Genomic DNA, 18,887 nt, shown 5'->3' on the forward strand with positions numbered 1-18,887 from the left:
ACATTTAGTATATACGCCAGACCGCGTTTCGTCTACATAAGACTCATCAGTGACGCTCGTATCCAAAAAAGTTAAACAGGCCAAATAAAGTACGAAGTTGAAGGAGTTTGATGACACAATGGTATCACTCTGTATCTGTCCTCTTACAGTATATAAAGAATGTATATTGACACTAGCATTTAAGTATTATTTTATTACAAAATAGATATAGTGGAAAAGGAAATAATTTTAATGTGTATATTTAGGTATTCGTAATATATAAGCTATTCTAATGTGGTATCACTTGCTACGAGATATATAAAAAGTCTAATGCATGGTTGTTTTTGTTTAATCTTTAACGGAAGTGAAAAAGAGAAATAATAATTTTTGTAGCAGCCAGAATAGATCAATTTTGTAAAACTAAACTTAGAAATATTGATAATTGATTGTGCATTTGTAATTGAATAATTCGACCTCATTTATTTGCACTTCAATTTAACCCCTTAGCTAGAGCAGAGATATTCATTAAACGAAGTAATAATTTTCATCCATCAGCTATAAAAGTATCAGAAAAGTGCATTACATTATACTGTGTTATATGCAAATTAAATAAACAGAATTAAACAAACATACAACTGATTTCAACCTTTAACAAATTATTTTAATATAGGTAAATATAATCTAGTACAGTATAATTAAATATAATGAAATTTACACATTAGCATACCCAATACTGGAACAGTGATCTTAAATATAAATTCGAAGCTACAAGAACAAAAAAAAGCATTATATAACAGCATGCGTCCAAAGTCCCCTCCTAAATGGACTAACCTGTATCATGAACAACGATAGCCAAACATTTGGAATCCGCATCTTTAAATACCGAGCCACAATAAGACATACTAGTATACGAACAACAGGGACATACCAGTATAAAGACAAATGACGGGATAATGAAGTGATATGCAGCATCAGAATAGAATATATAATTCAAGAACATCCGGCATTATTTCTGACAACCTATATTTATTTAAAAGTTATTGGTATCCTTCGATTAATTTTTTGAGAAAAAGGATAAGAAGTTCATTGACCAAATACTTGCTCATCAATTTTGTCTTCAAGCAACGTTAACTTTTGGCTAAATCTTCATGGCTGTTGCAAGCATTTGGATGACTAATGATTAGAGTAATGTTTCCTTTGAATGCAAGTGAAGTATTTTGTTACCAGGCGTTAAGTTATATAACAAAACCTATGAAATCAGCTTTTTTGCATAGGTTTATCATCTATTTCTTCTATAATTTGGTGACACCATTGTATATTCGTCGAATTAATATGATTTAACGGGCAAGGGTATTTTAGCTTTTAAAACAGGAGTTCCTCTTGATAAGATAACATGTAAGAAGTTATCAACGGAAGCATGTAGCTTCAATTTACGGCAACGAAACGGTTCAACGTATATAAATATAAACTGTTCTAAAAATAAATTAAATTTATACATGTCTGGCAGGCACAAAAGTATAAGATGCACATAAAATAGTAGACCTAAGTATAAATACTATATTGTGAATTCATTTATTTTTTTCATGGATACCAACTTTCGTGGATTAAGGAAATCTCACATCTTCGTGGATATTTATTTCGTAGTTTTTGGCAAATTCGGCTTACACACTTAATCCACGAAAATTGGTTTCCAACAAATAATAGTGAATTCACAGTATGTCATTTGAATTTGAATGATTCGTCTTATCTGTAGAACTGATTTCATCTGCTCAACTGTTACTAAAGATGTATATAAAATCTGTTTTCTTTCGGCTTGTATGATGTAACATAATAAATAAAAGTCAATGTGTGTTTTGGCACATACAAATGTCTTTATTAGTTTGAGTTTGTATCAAAAGAGTCAATATCCTGTAGTATTAATATTTGTTTGCTGACTGTATCCTTTTTATAAAGATGGGTACCAAACGAAAAAGTCTATCTAAATTATCTCTTGAATCACACCGAAATGTGATATTGCCCGGACCTAAAATATGCTTCCTACCTACAGCGATTACAATTTCTCGCCCTTCCTTTGACCTTCCATATTGTTGCACTATCTCATATGGCCAATGACATTTTAATGTCCTTTTCTTTATGTCTTCTAATGTAAAACCGTCAGGTTTAACATAAAGTCGGTATTTATTATTTAATCCAAATTTCAGTGCATCTTTCCCTGGTTTGACCCTGACAATGAAACAAAGTTCTGAAATGAAACACAAAACAAATATGAAGTGTATTATTCTGTGGGTAAAAACTACTTATTCGACAGTACTTGTACCTACATTACTCTCATCTACATTAGACTTTACATTTCAAATACATATCCACTTTCTTTGTACTTTATATTTTACATTTCTTATGCAAAAACTTAAAATGCAGCCTATTGTAATATTGTTTTATCTGTATTGTCTTGCTGTTGCATTGCATAATGTCAATATTTAAATATGTCCAGAGGTTACTCTCATTTAATCGATTTACAGAATAAAGATAACATTTTATCTAGTGTCAAATTATAATATACTATATATGATTATTTTTACAACATATTGAGAAAAATAATAGCTTGTATCTTTGAAGAATTGTTTTCCAAATAAACGAACACAATAGTTGAAAATTAAAAACAATAACAATGGTTTGTTGATTGCTTATTTGATTTGCTAAGCGTCCAGTGGAAAATATTTTGTGAAAATGGAGAACAAGTCAAAGCTAAAAACAGTAAGTAGGGTAACAAGGTATGCATTGACCTCTTGAAAAGGAGCGGGAAATTCAAACAGTCACAGAAAAAAAAACGTTGGATAAGGACAGTAGTGTTGGCTTAAAATGGACCGTTCAAAAAATATTCTGCAAGGGTTAAAAACATGCAAAGATGTTGACAATCTCTGTACAAGAGGTTTCGGATTAAATGTCAAAGTTTTGACGGAAGTTGGCTACATTTTTGTACATTCCGCACAATGGAACAGACGCTCTTTTTTCTGCAAGGGTTATAACTGCTGCCTATAGCTAGACAAAACATAAGCAATGCATGGTTTCCTTTGATTTAATTCAAGCTTCAGTTCTGGTCATAATTTCCTTTATTAATATGCGTATACAATGTTTTAAATTGTCTAATATGTATATGTAAATCTATATTGTTAAACGTTGACATAAGGGTTTGGAATGAAAGAGGGACGACAGATACCAGAGGGACAGTCAAACTCATAAATGAAGTGAGAACATTATATATGTTATACGAAGAAAGATGTTTGAAGATTGATGTTGCTAAGTTTGCTTTTCTATGTTGTGTTTTTGTCTATTGTTGTTTCCTTTTAGTGTTTTTGTAGTTTATCATCTTTTGCCATGGCTTTGTCAGTTTTGATTTCGTTTAAGAGTTTGATTTTTACGTTTCGCTTCTACTAGTCTATTAATGAGAATGTGTTACAAAATCTTTTAAATCAACAGACGATCGTATCAATTAATTTGTACCATAACCAGTATTCTTAATCATTTGTTTTTTACAAACCTGTGTCATGTTGCGTGGTTTGTACGGTTTCATATTCATTTTCCTGTGTAGGTTGGCATGTGGACACATTAGACTGATCCTGTTTATGTTTTTGTCTCACTAACGACATGTTACCTGAATCAGTCTTTTCAACAATTTCACCAGGTTCCGTATATGCTTCTTCTTTATTCTCCTGTTCCGTTGGAAACGCAGGCACGAGACTTGTCGTTTCAACAATTTCACCAAGTTCCGTATATTCTACTTCTTTATTCTCTTGTCCAGTTGGAGACGCATGAACTGGAATGGTCTTTTCGATAATTTCACTAAGTTCTGTATATGCTTCTTCCTTGTTTTCCTGTGGTATTAAAGACGTATAAGCTTGTGTAATCTGTTCATCGTTTTCAGCAAGTTTCGAGTATTCAGCCTCTTTATTCTTCTGTTTAATTAAAGACGTATAGTCTGAACTTGTCAGTTTATCGTTTTCACCAAGTTTCGAGTAGTCAGCCTCTTTATTCTTCTGTTTCGTTAAAGACGTATATTCTGAACTTGTCTGTTCATCGATTCTATGGAGATCTGCATATTCTACCTCTTTATACTCCCTTTTAGTTAAGGCCGTATAAACTGGATTTGGCTGTATAACGATTTCCCCAATTTTAGTTATATTTGTCTTTACAATTTTTCCTATATCGTTCATTCGTAAAGAGATATTGACATCTAAAAGCTCATTATTATCGTGCATGGACTGAACGATGTTGTTTGTATCCATCAATTTATGTTGAATATGTTTACTAATATGGAATGTTTGTTGGTCGGATGCATGCTGCTTTGAAATTGCCAGAGTCATTTGAAGTTCAACTACTATCTTTTCTGTACGCTCTACAGATGCCAAGATGTTGTTTATTTTTCGTCTTTCGGTATCTTCAACTTTAATAAGTTCTTTCAATAGTTCTCCTTCAATACGATCAAAATGTTCATTAATTACATGTCTAGCTTTCCGAATTTCTTCATTAATATACTTTCTATCTAATTGTAGAGATGACATATTTTCTTCTCGATTCTTTTGAATCCTTTTCAAATTTTCGGAAAGTTCTTGCAATGAACTTTCAATTTCAAAAAAAGTTTTTGATGAACTGAATTTGCAAACACCATCATGTATATTTGTGAGATTTTGGCAGTTCCTATGTTCCTCAATGAGACATTTTGTACAACACGAACACTCATGTTTATGACAGTATGCCTGGTAGTTTTCGCCGTGTAATTTGCAAGAATCAGTAATTTGTAGGACACTAACAGGTAACGTTTGATATTCGGTCAAAGGTAAAATACCATGACTCTTGTGTGCTTCGTTGAGAAGATGATGTTCCTTACATTCTCCACAAAGCCCTGTGTTACATTCAAAACACCATGCTGCAGATTGTACAGATGCATGTCGGGAAATGCAGACGCCGCATACAGGAAAATTGCTCGCCATATTTCTGAAGAAAAAAACATTCACTTCCGAATACATTTTATTGGTATTAGCATTGTAGTCCAATCCTTGTTTTACATACCCGTTATTTTCACAAATACAAACTATTGATAAGGGAAAATATTAAACGCTTATGCTGATCACGACTGATTATTATTAGAAAAAAGCTTGAACATCATATAACAATGATGGAAATGATTTGAATATTAGATATTTGAAAAACATATTTCTTTTGTATCCTGCAATACACACTAGAACAGACAATGTCTTAAAATGATCAATATACAGATCAGCATTGTTTTCCTTTCTACAGCACATTTGTAAACTACAAAACTCAGGGCTTTCAGACGTCATTTTAGGCGAATCGAAAATAAAACAGAGGCCGGTTCCATTGTTTGAAATGTAATATTCATATCAATTCTTTGAAAATTAGTTTATGGTCAGGGGTGTGTGTATTCGTCTATATTATGCCACTAAATGCTTAAACATCATAACGGGGAAGATGGTGTGGGACGATTTGTTTTTGAAAGTAGAAAAAGGGACCGTGTTTGTACTTACATGAACAATACAAAGGGAGCCGACATGTAGAGCAGGAACTGCGTTCCTTTCCAAAGTGCCTGAAATCACACCTATTATGTGATGAAGTTCGATTTGCTTTATTCTTAAGTGTGTGTTTATACACTATTGATTGTTTTGAAAAAAAAAGAATTCAATGACATTGTCACTTTGTAGTCAACGTATGAGTTTGAACATCCCTTTGTTATCTTTCACGTTTCTTTTTCGTGGCATTTAGTTTAGACATACCTAAAAATTACTTCTAATATGTTTTAACAGCAACAGTTCTAATGATTACAACTATGACAATGAAAATTTTCTGTTGCTGTTCCGTTACTGCATTAAGTTAATAATCGATAAAGTTAAACGCTTTGATTTTTCGTCATGTTTGATAAAAATCTATAGCTCGTTATTCTCATAGAATACTGTGGATTCATAAATATTTGTTTGATACCAATTTTCGTGGATTTCGTTGATATAGGAGAAAAAAGAATCTAAATGATCAACGAATTACAAAAGGAATATATGTAAACTTTGCCAAATCAACATTAGATATCAAAGTTTTTCTCAATCTACGAAAATTGGCACCCACGAAAATAAATGACTCCACAGTAATATGAATGCCGGAAAAATCTTTAAAAAAAATTGGAATGCTACTATAGAATAACAAAAGTTCTGCTTCTATATCATGCTTCATCCTGATTTGAAATAAACATCTATACGGTAGTGGATTATTGGAAAATGGTGAAACCTAAGTTGCTGGAAAACAAAGACGTACACGAACCTTAACATGCTTCACAATATAAAAGTAAGAAGATGTGGTATAATTGTAAATGATACAACTCTCCATAAGAGACAAGATGACATACCCAGTGAAGATATGAAGAGTAGGAAAAATATCAAAAATCAAATTAGAATCAATACGCTTAAGTCGAAACAAGACTGGAAGATAAACAACAGTTTCATAACACTACATAAAGACCGAAGACTGACAAACAATAGAAACTTGAGTTAATTCCAAGTGCTCAAGCTGATACAAATAAATGAAAAGTAAAGCAAGTTGCAAGTTGAAGTGATATTTTAAACTACATAATCATGTATTAACTTTATTTTATTGCAGTACGCTTTAAACTTAAAATAAAGGATTTTTCTAGCTGGTCTTCAAATTTTATTATACTTCAGTTTGTATACAAATCTTTGTACATTACAGGTAAATCTTTCAGTCTTACACACTTATAAATAATTTGTATTTAAAATAAAATAAAAAAACTGCTCATGCGGTTATCGATGGAGGCGTAGTCATAAGATTAGCTAACGGGATAAAAATGAGAGTATTGATATAATGATATTATGTAAAATTGCGTTTTTTTACATTTTACAAATGCTAAACAATCTTATATATAGTGCTGCTAAGGAAATATCCACAATTGTTTTTGTTTCTGAGTACATATCAATCTTCTTAACTTTTGACATAATTTTGCATTTGGTCGATAACGTCATCATTAGTCATTATGCTACAAGTTTTGTTAAGTCTTTAAAAACTTGATTTGAGTTGATCTGACAAATATCTAATAACATAGTACATGTATGTGATACTGAATCAACCCCAAATTATACATATAAAAGTTTGTTTACGGAAATATTAATGAACATTTACCTTTTGGTATTGTTGTCGCCATATGCAATCTATAAGGAAATGTATTAAAAATTGTCATATGAACTTTGCACTTTAAAGGAAGAAACACTTTTACAAGTGAAATATGAACAAGTAGCTACATTACATAGTAACCTAAAAAATTTGAATGGAAAAAAAACCAGATCAAGAAATCGAAGTAAAATACATGTTGAGAGCATAACTTTTTAAAGTTACATATACTTGAATTCTCAAATTTTGTCTTTTTTTTAATTGCGGGTTCGTCTATGCATGATTAATAACCATTTAAAAGAAATATGATGTTTTAATTGTCCCATCCTTAAGTCATTCAGTCCGTCTATCTGAGATCACTTTGTTGACATGATGACATTTCATTTTGTTGTCGGATCCGATTTATATTTCAATGCGGGATAATCAGAAATCATTTGAATGACGAACTGTATTTGAGCGGTGTACATATTTAAAAATATTTGAAGATAATGTTGTTGCTTGATTAGCTCCTTCTTTCTTCTTAAATCCTCTTGAATTTATGAATGGATGTTTTCACTTATCGAAATCTTGGATGAATGATGTAAAACACAGGCATTTTTTGCGACAAAGAGAAGTTGTGATATACTACTTTTCAACTCCTGTCTTTTGATAGAGCATTGATATTCAGACGCATAAAACTTTGAATTAAATGTTCCACTCATTACGACTGCCGATGAGCACACTGACGATAAAAAAATTCTTAAATTGGGAACGATATCATTGTGAAGAAGGCTTGTAAAGATTTTCCTTATTAATTCTTGCCACCGGAATAACACCTTCATTTTTGTCGGATTCTCTTCGTATTTCTTATCCAATCATCCTAAACGTAGATGCATTTGATATGAAAATCACATCGTACATTTTTTCGATTGTAGGGCTTGCTTATACAGTAAGACATATGTTAGCGTCTTACTGTATAGTAGCAAGGATCATTTGTGAATTTAATTAGAAAAGCCAAATACCTGATTTATACTTTTCATTTTTAAATGATTCATATAACTATTAAATTTTTAGCCGCTGTTCCGATCCGTCGCTCTTCCAGTTCTTGTTATCAGCTAACATGTTCATCAGTGTCTCCTTTTTCGGATTCAGGAAGAGTTTTTTTCCGTTATGGGAATACATATGTTTACAATCACATTTTTTGTAATTGCTTGCCATAAAAATCGGTCGAGGAATTTAAACATTTGTGGAATCTGTTGTAATAAATTGTACAATATCGGACAACATTCGTGAAAACACTCAACGAGTTATAAATATAGGATTAGTTTGGTCTTCCAATTAACTTGGGCATCCGTTTTGTAGTGCGGAATGAATAAAACAAGTATCCTGGTCCGTTCAGAATATATAATGCCTTGTGTTGAGAGACAGCCTTGACAACATGTGTGTGAGGGTTCTATATGTGGCCAATTGTAAGGGACAATATTTGCCTCTATCCAAGATATTCTTAGTCCTTTATACCCATCGTTTTATTTTGAAAATAATTACTTTTGTATCAACTGTTTAAAGCTTAAGCCTCGGTCACACCTTACCGGATAGCTCGAACGGACGCCTAACGGATAACTTTTTTCAATCGGTTCATGTCCGTTAGACGTCCGTCCATATCCGTTGCATGTTCGTTAAGCGTACGTTTTATCAGTCGACGTCCGTTCCGTCCGGTGGAAAATTTTGAGCATGTTCAAAACTTTGAACGGACGTCCAACGGATAAAATGTCCGTTGAACGTCCGTTAGGCGTCTGTTTTGTACGGTACTCGTCCGTTTCGTTTCCGTTTTGTATCCGTTACCTGTCCGTTATACATCCGTTGGTGGTCTGACAGATAAATTCACCAACGGACTTCTAACGGACGTCTAACGGATAAAACGGATGTTGAACGAATGAGAAACGGACTTCTACCGGCCGTATAACGGATAAAACAGACGATGAACGGATCTGAAACGGATACATGCCAGTTGAAAATTTAGCGTCAGAAATGCCAATTATTGGTATATCAGATTTCTTAAGGTTCATGAAGTCTTATTATTCATAATCGATCTTAGAGTAAAGGCACGTCTTCACATTCAAGCAGCTCTTATTCAGGCCAAACACTGCCCTTTGGCGGCATGTTGAAGAACAAACCAAAACCAGTAGCACAGAAACATTTTGAATATTTTTGCGATTTACATGTATACTTATTGTCGTCTTTAATTTTTCCGTATATCTTGTTCATCCGTTTTATCCGGTACGCTTCCGTTGGGTGTCAGTTTTATGCGGTGCTCGTCCGTTGGATGTACGTTCGACATCCGTTCTGTCCGGTACGTTTCCGTTTCTCGTACGTTGCATGTCCGGTTTGTGTCCGTTATGCATTCGTTACACGTCCGTTTTATTCGGTCAGTACATCAACGGACTTCCAACGGATAACAATTTTGTCAACGGACAACTTTTTTTTTCATCCGTTAGACGTCCGTTCGTGCTATCCGGTAAGGTGTTACCAAGGCTTTAAATATGATTTGTGGGTGAGAAAACATAATAGCTTCTTATAATCGACAACAACCCGATACAACAAACACTGCGATATTTGATCTAATATGATCAAAATGCAGATTCTACATCAATAAACCTGATATCTTTAACGTTTTGTTTTACAATGAAAAAAGCAGAAGTCACCACTTTCGTCGCAAAGTTAAGTTAAAAATGACAACGAATAGGTTTTAGTCTTGTCTCACATATATATATATGTTTGTTAAATCTTCTTTATTATGCAATTTAATCTATGCTATTAACAGCTTATTACACCAATAATGAAAAACAAACAATAGATATAGGAATATGTGGTGTGAGTGCCAATGAGACAACTCTCCATCCAAAAAACAATTGAAAAAAGTAAACCATTAGAGGTCAATGTACGACCTTCAACTCGGAACCTTGGCTGACACCAAACAACAAGCTTTAAAGGGTCCCAAAATTACTAGTGTAAACCCATTCAAACGGGTAAACCAACGGTCTAATCTATATAAAAAAATGAGAAACGAGAAACACGTATAAATTACATAAACAAACGACAACTACTGTACATCAGATTCAGGACAGGTGCAAACATTTGCAGCGGGATTAAACGTTTTAATGGTACCAAACATTCTACCATTTTCTGAAATAATAGCATAACATCACAACATAGAAAAACTCTATTACTAATTACTATTACTAATCTTCCATATTGACGTACTATGTTATGTGGCCAATAATATTTTAACGTGTTTGTCTCGGTGTCTTCTAATTTAAAACCTTGTTTTGTAACATACAGTCTGTATTGTCCTTTTAATCCAAATCTCAGAGCATTTTTCCCTGGTTTTACGACGACATTAAAACACAGATCTCAAATGAAAAAAAAATCAAAGATGCATTTTTCTGATAGTACTATTCAAACTATATTATAACATATTTCAAATTATAACACAATTAAATAATTATATACATTTTATGTTCTTTTTTTTTAAATATTGTTACGGTCCGTATACAGGTATTAACCGTGTAACCTGTTTTATAATATTGTAAACACCTATATGAAGTTCTTTCATTTAAGAAAAATAGATCATTTTTTTAAGGAAACACCCCAAACGATTTCAAGGTTCAATGCCACGTGCTTCCAGGCACAAAATAGTGAAATGTGCAAGGTAATTATTCCACTCGAAATTTAGTAAACCATTTTAGTTTTCCATCTAAATATTTGTTGAGGGTTTAGTATAATGTATGTTATAAATCAGATCTGAGAATTGGAGTCAAACCGTTGGACGTTTCCTTTCACATGAAATACAATTTTTCGTTTACATTTTTTCTGATAATTCACATTCGTGATGTTGGATTTGATGACGCAATTACAATATGTTTTAAATATATATACATAATAATTGAAAACAGAGGCATACAATAGTTATCAAAGGTACCAGGATTATACTTAAGTAAGTCAGCCGCGCGTTTCGTCTACATCAAACTCATCAGTGACGCTCAGATCAAAATAATTATAAAAGCCATGGTGCTTTTAAAATTAGGGAAATCTTATTATTTCTGTTATATAGATGATGTTCTCGCACTCAATTATTCAAAATTTGGTGATGATGTTGAACGCATATATACCATCGAACTAGAGATAAAGTGAATTTGCCTTATATATTGACTAACATCTAGACATTTGAAAACAGAACTTTACGACATAAGAGATGATTTCAACTTCTCAATTGTTAACTTTCCATTTCAATATATGTAGCAACATTCAGCAGCGCCTTCATACGAAGGATATATCTTTCAATTGATACGATATTTCTGGGCATGTATTTCCTATCATGATTTCCTTGATAGAAAATTGTTGCTCAAAAGGAAGCTAGTCAACTGTGAGCTCCCAATGGTGAAATTGAAAGCATCCCTTAATTGATTATACGGAAGCCACCACGAGTTGCATTGGTTGACCATGATGAAATTTTTGCTTCACAGATGAGAGCGGATATATGCCATATGCCATTTTAACTATCCCGCTCCCTTTTTCACGAATGTGATCTAACAAATTAGACTTATTACCGGGTTTGTACTAACATAATCACCACGACGGGTGCCACATGTGGAGCTGGATCTGCTAACCCTTCCTTAGTAACTGAGATATTCCCTAGTGTTTTGGTAGAATTCGTGTTGCTAAGTCTTTATTTTTCTATGTTGTGTTTTGTGTACTACTGTTTGTCTGTTTGTCTTGTTATTTTGTTTTCATTTTTTCTTCGATTTATACGTTTGAATGTTCCTCTTGTATCTTTCATCCCTCTTTTACTGGCTGTTTAAAATAAATGTTAATCTTGAATTTTTGTAACGTGACGAAATTGCAGCATGAATAGACGTGCAAGGAGATCTTGCATAACATATACTCGTTAAACATTGATTTGAAGAAATATGTTAATTTGAAACACAAAAATCACCAGTTGCGCTTGAACAAAAATAACTGAACGGTCTAATTAAGTACGAAGTTGAAGAATAATAAAAACATAATATAACTAAGACGAGCCAAGTATTGGTAATGTCATTTATGTTTTGCCTCAGCAAATATATTTCAGATAATTTCTCATTTTTGTACTAGAACATTTGAAAAAAACTGATATTTTAACTTATTTTAATATCAGATCTGAAGTAAAGGCTATTTAGGAAGTGATACTCTCAGAAACGGCATTGACCAAATGGTTAAATGACAATAACAATGAAAACTAAGGAGTAAACAAAGACTAAAAAAAAATCAAAGGACATTTACATCAACAGTTATAAATAATAAATAAGAAACAACACTCCACTAAAAACCGGGAGTGAAATCAGGTGCTCCGGAAGGGTAAGCATTTCCTGCACCGTATACGGCACCCGTCGTGTTATTTTTTTGTTCATTTCGGTAATGATGGAAGGTTATTATGACTGAGGAAGAATATCAGATATGATTTCTGACACACTTTTGTCATAATGGCCAATCAGCTCATGATGGCGACCGTAAAATGTCTTGAGTGATGACCTTCATTTGATTGATTCATAGCCCTGTCTTAGCAACTTTTGAGAAAGCAGTATTCCTCGTGTAAAAACGAAATTCAAGATAGCATGCACACAGTGTAAAACGCAAGAATTTTAGTATATATATTTTGATCGAATAATTTTATAAAAAATATCTCAAACCAGTAAATGACAATATATAATCTTAATTTTGATTTGCTTCATCATCAAAATATTGAATGGATATTCATGGTAACAAATGTTATATGTAAATAATCTTTTTTCATGATGAAATACTCCTGCCATGTGTGTTGTATACAGTTGGGTGCAGACCAAGCATTACATAAAGTAAACGCAAGTTAACGCCGCGTGCACATATTTCGTTAGTTAACTTCAAATCTCCCGTTTACTAGTAAACGCACGTTTACTATAATTACGTTAACGTGGTCGAAATGGAAATTTCTAATGTCTACCCTAGTAAACGGGCGTTTACTATGTGTCCGTTTAGTCAGTAGTAAACGGGCGTTTACTTCAGAATTCTTCAAATTTATTTTTACGTGCACTTAAAAGTAAACGGGCGTTTAGTACAGATTTTACAAGTGTATTTTTACGTGCACTTGAAAATTAAGTAAACGCACGTTTACTTTTCGCGTTAACAGATTGGGTAAATTTAAAACTTCAAGTTCATTTGCACATTTATTTTATAAAAGCGACCTTTAGTCTTTATATATTTCACGTATATGTGTTTCAAACCAGAACATTTCAAAAACTCTTTTAATTCGAAATATTAAATTACACAAAATCACTTTCATAAAGTCCATTAACTTTACTGATTGGCAGATTTTCTATATTTTACTTTCAAAAGTTACATGTGCAAATATCGATACGGAAAGAAAGGTTATCCGAGACATCTGGAGAATATTTTTATATGATGGGATATAAACATCGTGGTTTACGTTGTTTCGTTCCCCGTTTATAATTGTCTCTTCGAATTCCTAACTATAACTCGGTGTATTTAATACATTAATTTTTAATCGAAATTCACCTTGTTTGCCTTGGATTAACATGATAAGATTCTGTTTTGACAAATGATAAAAAAAACCGTAAATTGAACAGTATATTGAAAGGGATATCAATAAAGTGTATTATAAGTATGTTCATTTGTACCATCTCGTCAATTAAAATGTTCAAATATTGCTATCTTTACATGGATATATAACTCATTTACTATGCGGCTATATAAATTTACATAATAGAATGCTTATATGGTCAGTTTTGGTTGTTGTGGACAAATAATTTTATTATATGAGTCAGTCTGAGGTATGAAAACTACTGAATTTTGTTTACGATTCAATATTTTGAATAAAAAAAGTACATGCTGGCACTCTAAATTGATGCGAACAAAATTTTTTAGTCATAATATTCAAATATTGCTACCTATTTTCTTATACAATCAATCCTTACATGAAAATATAACTCATTTACTATGCGGCTATATAGATTTACATAATAAAATGCTTATATGGTCAGTTTTGGTTGTTGCGGACAAATAATTTTATTAAATGAGTCAGTCTGAGGTATGAAAACTACTGAATTTTGTTTACGATTCAATATTTTAAATAAAAAAAGGACATGCTGGCACTCTAAATTGATGGGAACAAAATTTTTTTAATCATAATATTCAAATATTACTTCCTTTTTTATTATACAATCAATCCTTACTTGAAAATATAACTCATTTACTATGCAGCTATATAGATTTACATACTAGAATGCTTATATGGTCAGTTTTGGTTGTTGCGGACAAATATTTTTATTATATGAGTCAGTCTGAGGTATGAAAACTACTGAATTTTGTTTACGATTCAATATTTTGAATAAAAAAGGACATGCTGGCACTCTAAATTGATGCGAATAAAATTTTGTAATCATAATGTTCAAATATTGCTACCTATTTTCTTATACAATCAATCCTTACATGAAAATATAGCTCATTTACTCTGTGGCTATATAGATTTACATAAGCAAATGCTTATATGGTCAGTTTTGGTTGTTGCGGACAAATAATTTTATTATATGAGTCAGTCTGAGGTATGAAAACTACTGAATTTTGTTTACGCTAAAATATTTTGAATAAAAAAGGACATGCTGGCACTCTAAATTGATGCGAACAAATTTTTTTAGTCATATTATTCAAATATTGCTACCTATTTTTTTATACAATCAATCCTTACATGAAAATATAGCTCATTTACTCTGTGCCTATATAGATTTACATAAGCAAATGCTTATATGGTCAGTTTTGGTTGTTGCGGACAAATAATTTTATTATATGAGTCAGTCTGAGGTATGAAAACTACTGAATTTTGTTTACGATTCAAAATTTTGAATAAAAAAGGACATGCTGGCACTCTAAATTGATGCGAATAAAATTTTGTAATCATAATGTTCAAATATTGCTACCTATTTTTTTATACAATCAATCCTTACATGAAAATATAGCTCATTTACTCTGTGGCTATATAGATTTACATAAGCAAATGCTTATATGGTCAGTTTTGGTTGTTGCGGGCAAATAATTTTATTATATGAGTCAGTCTGAGGTATGAAAACTACTGAATTTTGTTTACGCTTAAATATTTTGAATAAAAAAGGACATGCTGGCACTCTAAATTGATGCGAACAAATTTTTTTAGTCATATTATTCAAATATTGCTACCTATTTTCTTATACAATAAATCCTTACATGAAAATATAACTCATTTACTATGCGGCTATATAGATTTACATAATAAAATGCTTATATGGTAAGTTTTGGTTGTTGCGGACAAATAATTTTATTATATGAGTCAGTCTGAGGACATGCTGGCACTCTAAATTGATGCGAACAAATTTTTTTTAATCATAATATTCAAATATTACTACCTTTTTTATTATACAATCAATCCTTACTTGAAAATATAACTCATTTACTATGCGGCTATATAGATTTACATACTAGAATGCTTATATGGTCAGTTTTGGTTGTTGCGGACAAATATTTTTATTATATGAGTCAGTCTGAGGTATGAAAACTACTGAATTTTGTTTATGCTTCAATATTTTGAATAAAAAAGGACATGCTGGCACTCTAAATTGATGCGAACAAAATTTTGTAATCATAATATTCAAATATTGCTACCTATTTTCTTATACAATCAATCCTTACATGAAAATTTAGCTCATTTACTATGCGGCTATATAGATTTACATCAGCAAATGCTTATATGGTCGGTTTTGGTTGTTGCGGACAAATAATTTTATTATATGAGTCAGTCTGAGGTATGAAAACTACTGAATTTTGTTTACGATTCAATATTTTGAATTAAAAAAGACATGCTGGCACTCTAAATTGATGCGAACAAAATTTTTTAGTCATAATACTCAAATATTGCTACTTATTTTCTTATACAATAAATCCTTACATGAAAATATAACTCATTTACTATGCGGCTATATAGATTTACATAATTAAATGCTTATATGGTCAGTTTTGGTTGTTGTGGACAAGTAATTTTATTATATGAGTCAGTCTGAGGTATGAAAACTACTGAATTTTGTTTACGATTCAATATTTTAAATAAAAAAAGGACATGCTGGCACTCTAAATTGATGGGAACAAAATTTGTTTAATCATAATATTCAAATATTACTTCCTTTTTTATTATACAATCAATCCTTACTTGAAAATATAACTCATTTACTATGCAGCTATATAGATTTACATACTAGAATGCTTATATGGTCAGTTTTGGTTGTTGCGGACAAATATTTTTATTATATGAGTTAGTCTGAGGTATGAAAACTACTGAATTTTGTTTTAGATTCAATATTTTGAATAAAAAAGGACATGCTGGCACTCTAAATTGATGCGAATAAAATTTTGTAATCATAATGTTCAAATATTGCTACCTATTTTTTTATACAATCAATCCTTACATGAAAATATAGCTCATTTACTCTGTGGCTATATAGATTTACATAAGCAAATGCTTATATGGTCAGTTTTGGTTGTTGCGGACAAATAATTTTATTATATGAGTCAGTCTGAGGTATGAAAACTACTGAATTTTGTTTACGCTTCAATATTTTGAATAAAAAAGGACATGCTGGCACTCTAAATTGATGCGAACAAATTTTTTTAGTCATAATATTCAAATATTGCTACCTATTTTCTTATACAATAAATCCTTACATGAAAATATAACTCATTTACTATGCGGCTATATAGATTTACATAATAAAATGCTTATATGGTCAGTTTTGGTTGTTGCGGACAAATAATTTTATTATATGAGTCAGTCTGAGGTATGAAAACTACTGAATTTTGTTTAGGATTCAATATTTTGAATAAAAAAAGTACACGCTGGCACTCTAAATTGATGCGAACAAAATTTTTTAGTCATAATATTCAAATATTGCTACCTATTTTCTTATACAATCAATCCTTACATGAAAATATAACTCATTTACTATGCGGCTATATAGATTTACATAATAAAATGCTTATATGGTCAGTTTTGGTTGTTGCGGACAAATAATTTTATTATATGAGTCAGTCTGAGGTATGAAAACTACTGAATTTTGTTTACGATTCAATATTTTAAATAAAAAAAGGACATGCTGGCACTCTAAATTGATGCGAACAATTTTTTTTTAATCATAATATTCAAATATTACTACCTTTTTTATTATACTATCAATCCTTACTTGAAAATATAGCTCATTTACTATGCGGCTATATAGATTTACATAAGCAAATGCCTTTATGGTCAGTTTTGGTTGTTGCGGACAAATAATTTTATTATATGAGTCAGTCTGAGGTATGAAAACTACTGAATTTTGTTTACGATTCAATATTTTGAATAAAAAAGGACATGCTGGCACTCTAAATTGATGCGAACAAAATTTTGTAATCATAGTATTCAAATATTGCTACCTATTTTCTTATACAATCAATCCTTACATGAAAATATAGCTCATTTACTATGCGGCTATATAGATTTACATAAGCAAATGCTTATATGGTCAGTTTTGGTTGTTGCGGACAAATAATTTTATTATATGAGTCAGTCTGAGGTATGAAAACTACTGAATTTTGTTTACGATTCAATATTTTAAATAAAAAGAGGTCATCGCCGTCAGGCTGGTACAAAAATTGCTGTCAATTGTTTTATATGGTCAATTATGGCATAAAAATATAACTGAATTACTTCTATATAGAATAAGATAACTTGTTAAGAGGTAAATATTGTCAGTTGTGGTGAATGATATCAAAAAGTTTTGTTTTACGAGTCAGTCTGTCTAAGATGAGAAAACTGTTTGATTTTGGTGAGGATTAAATTACATGTATTTGAATAAACATACTTAAACTATTATTTGCGAAGAACAAGAAATTTACTATAATTATTGTTCAATTAAATACAAATGTGTGACATTTTTAAATTACTGTAATCGTCAATATGTCAAGCAGAAATGACCAGTTGGTCAATTAATTGTGATGTTCCTTATCATTTCATATTTTAGGTCAGTGTATCCAAGTTACGATGACAATCTGCGTTAACGGGCGTTTACTACAAACAATAAACGCGCGTTTACTTATTACAAAAATAGAAGACCCGCCTTTTTCCACGTTAACGCGGAGGTAAACGGAAAAGTAAACGCCCGATTACTCTTTACAAAATTAGAAGACTCGCCGTTTTTGCGTTAACGCGGAGGTAAACGCGAAAGTAAACGCCCGTTTACTTTTAATGTCTACTGCAATTTCGGAGTTAACGCACAGTTAACGCGGCGTTTACATGAAGTGCACGCGAGTAAACGCCGCGTTAACTTTTTCGGCCCGTCTACATGTAATGCTTGGTCTGCACCCAACTGTATACATTATGTTTAATGATAAACGTACTGTTCTGTTCTTTATTTAGATCGTATGTTCCTAATGTCTTCACTCCTGTTCCCTTTTCACGAATGTGACCTACCTGATATGACTTTTAACCGGGTTTGTACTAACACGACGGGTGCCATGTGTGGACCGGGATCTGCTTACCCTTCCGGAGTATTTGAGATGACCCAAAAATTTTGTTGGGTTAGTGTTGATTAGTCTTTATTTTTTTTATATTGTGGTTTGTGTACTTTTGTTTGTCTCTATGTCTGTCTGTCTGTTTG

General features: G+C 31.7%; 1 protein-coding gene across 1 annotated transcript; it reads right to left on the reverse strand.

Moving 5' to 3' along the window:
- Window positions 1–618: 618 nt before the first annotated feature.
- Window positions 619–7,199, reverse strand: LOC143083200 (uncharacterized). The gene is made up of 3 exons (XM_076259449.1): window positions 7,177–7,199; window positions 3,518–4,971; window positions 619–2,221 (listed from the first exon to the last, which is right to left on the reverse strand). Exons 2-3 carry the CDS (start codon window positions 4,965–4,967, stop codon window positions 1,896–1,898), a joined length of 1,776 nt encoding a protein of 591 aa, XP_076115564.1. The 5' UTR covers window positions 4,968–4,971; window positions 7,177–7,199; the 3' UTR covers window positions 619–1,895.
- Window positions 7,200–18,887: the final 11,688 nt, after the last annotated feature.

The sequence above is a fragment of the Mytilus galloprovincialis genome, chromosome 7 (assembly GCF_965363235.1).
Source record: "Mytilus galloprovincialis chromosome 7, xbMytGall1.hap1.1, whole genome shotgun sequence".
NCBI lineage: Eukaryota > Metazoa > Mollusca > Bivalvia > Mytilida > Mytilidae > Mytilus > Mytilus galloprovincialis.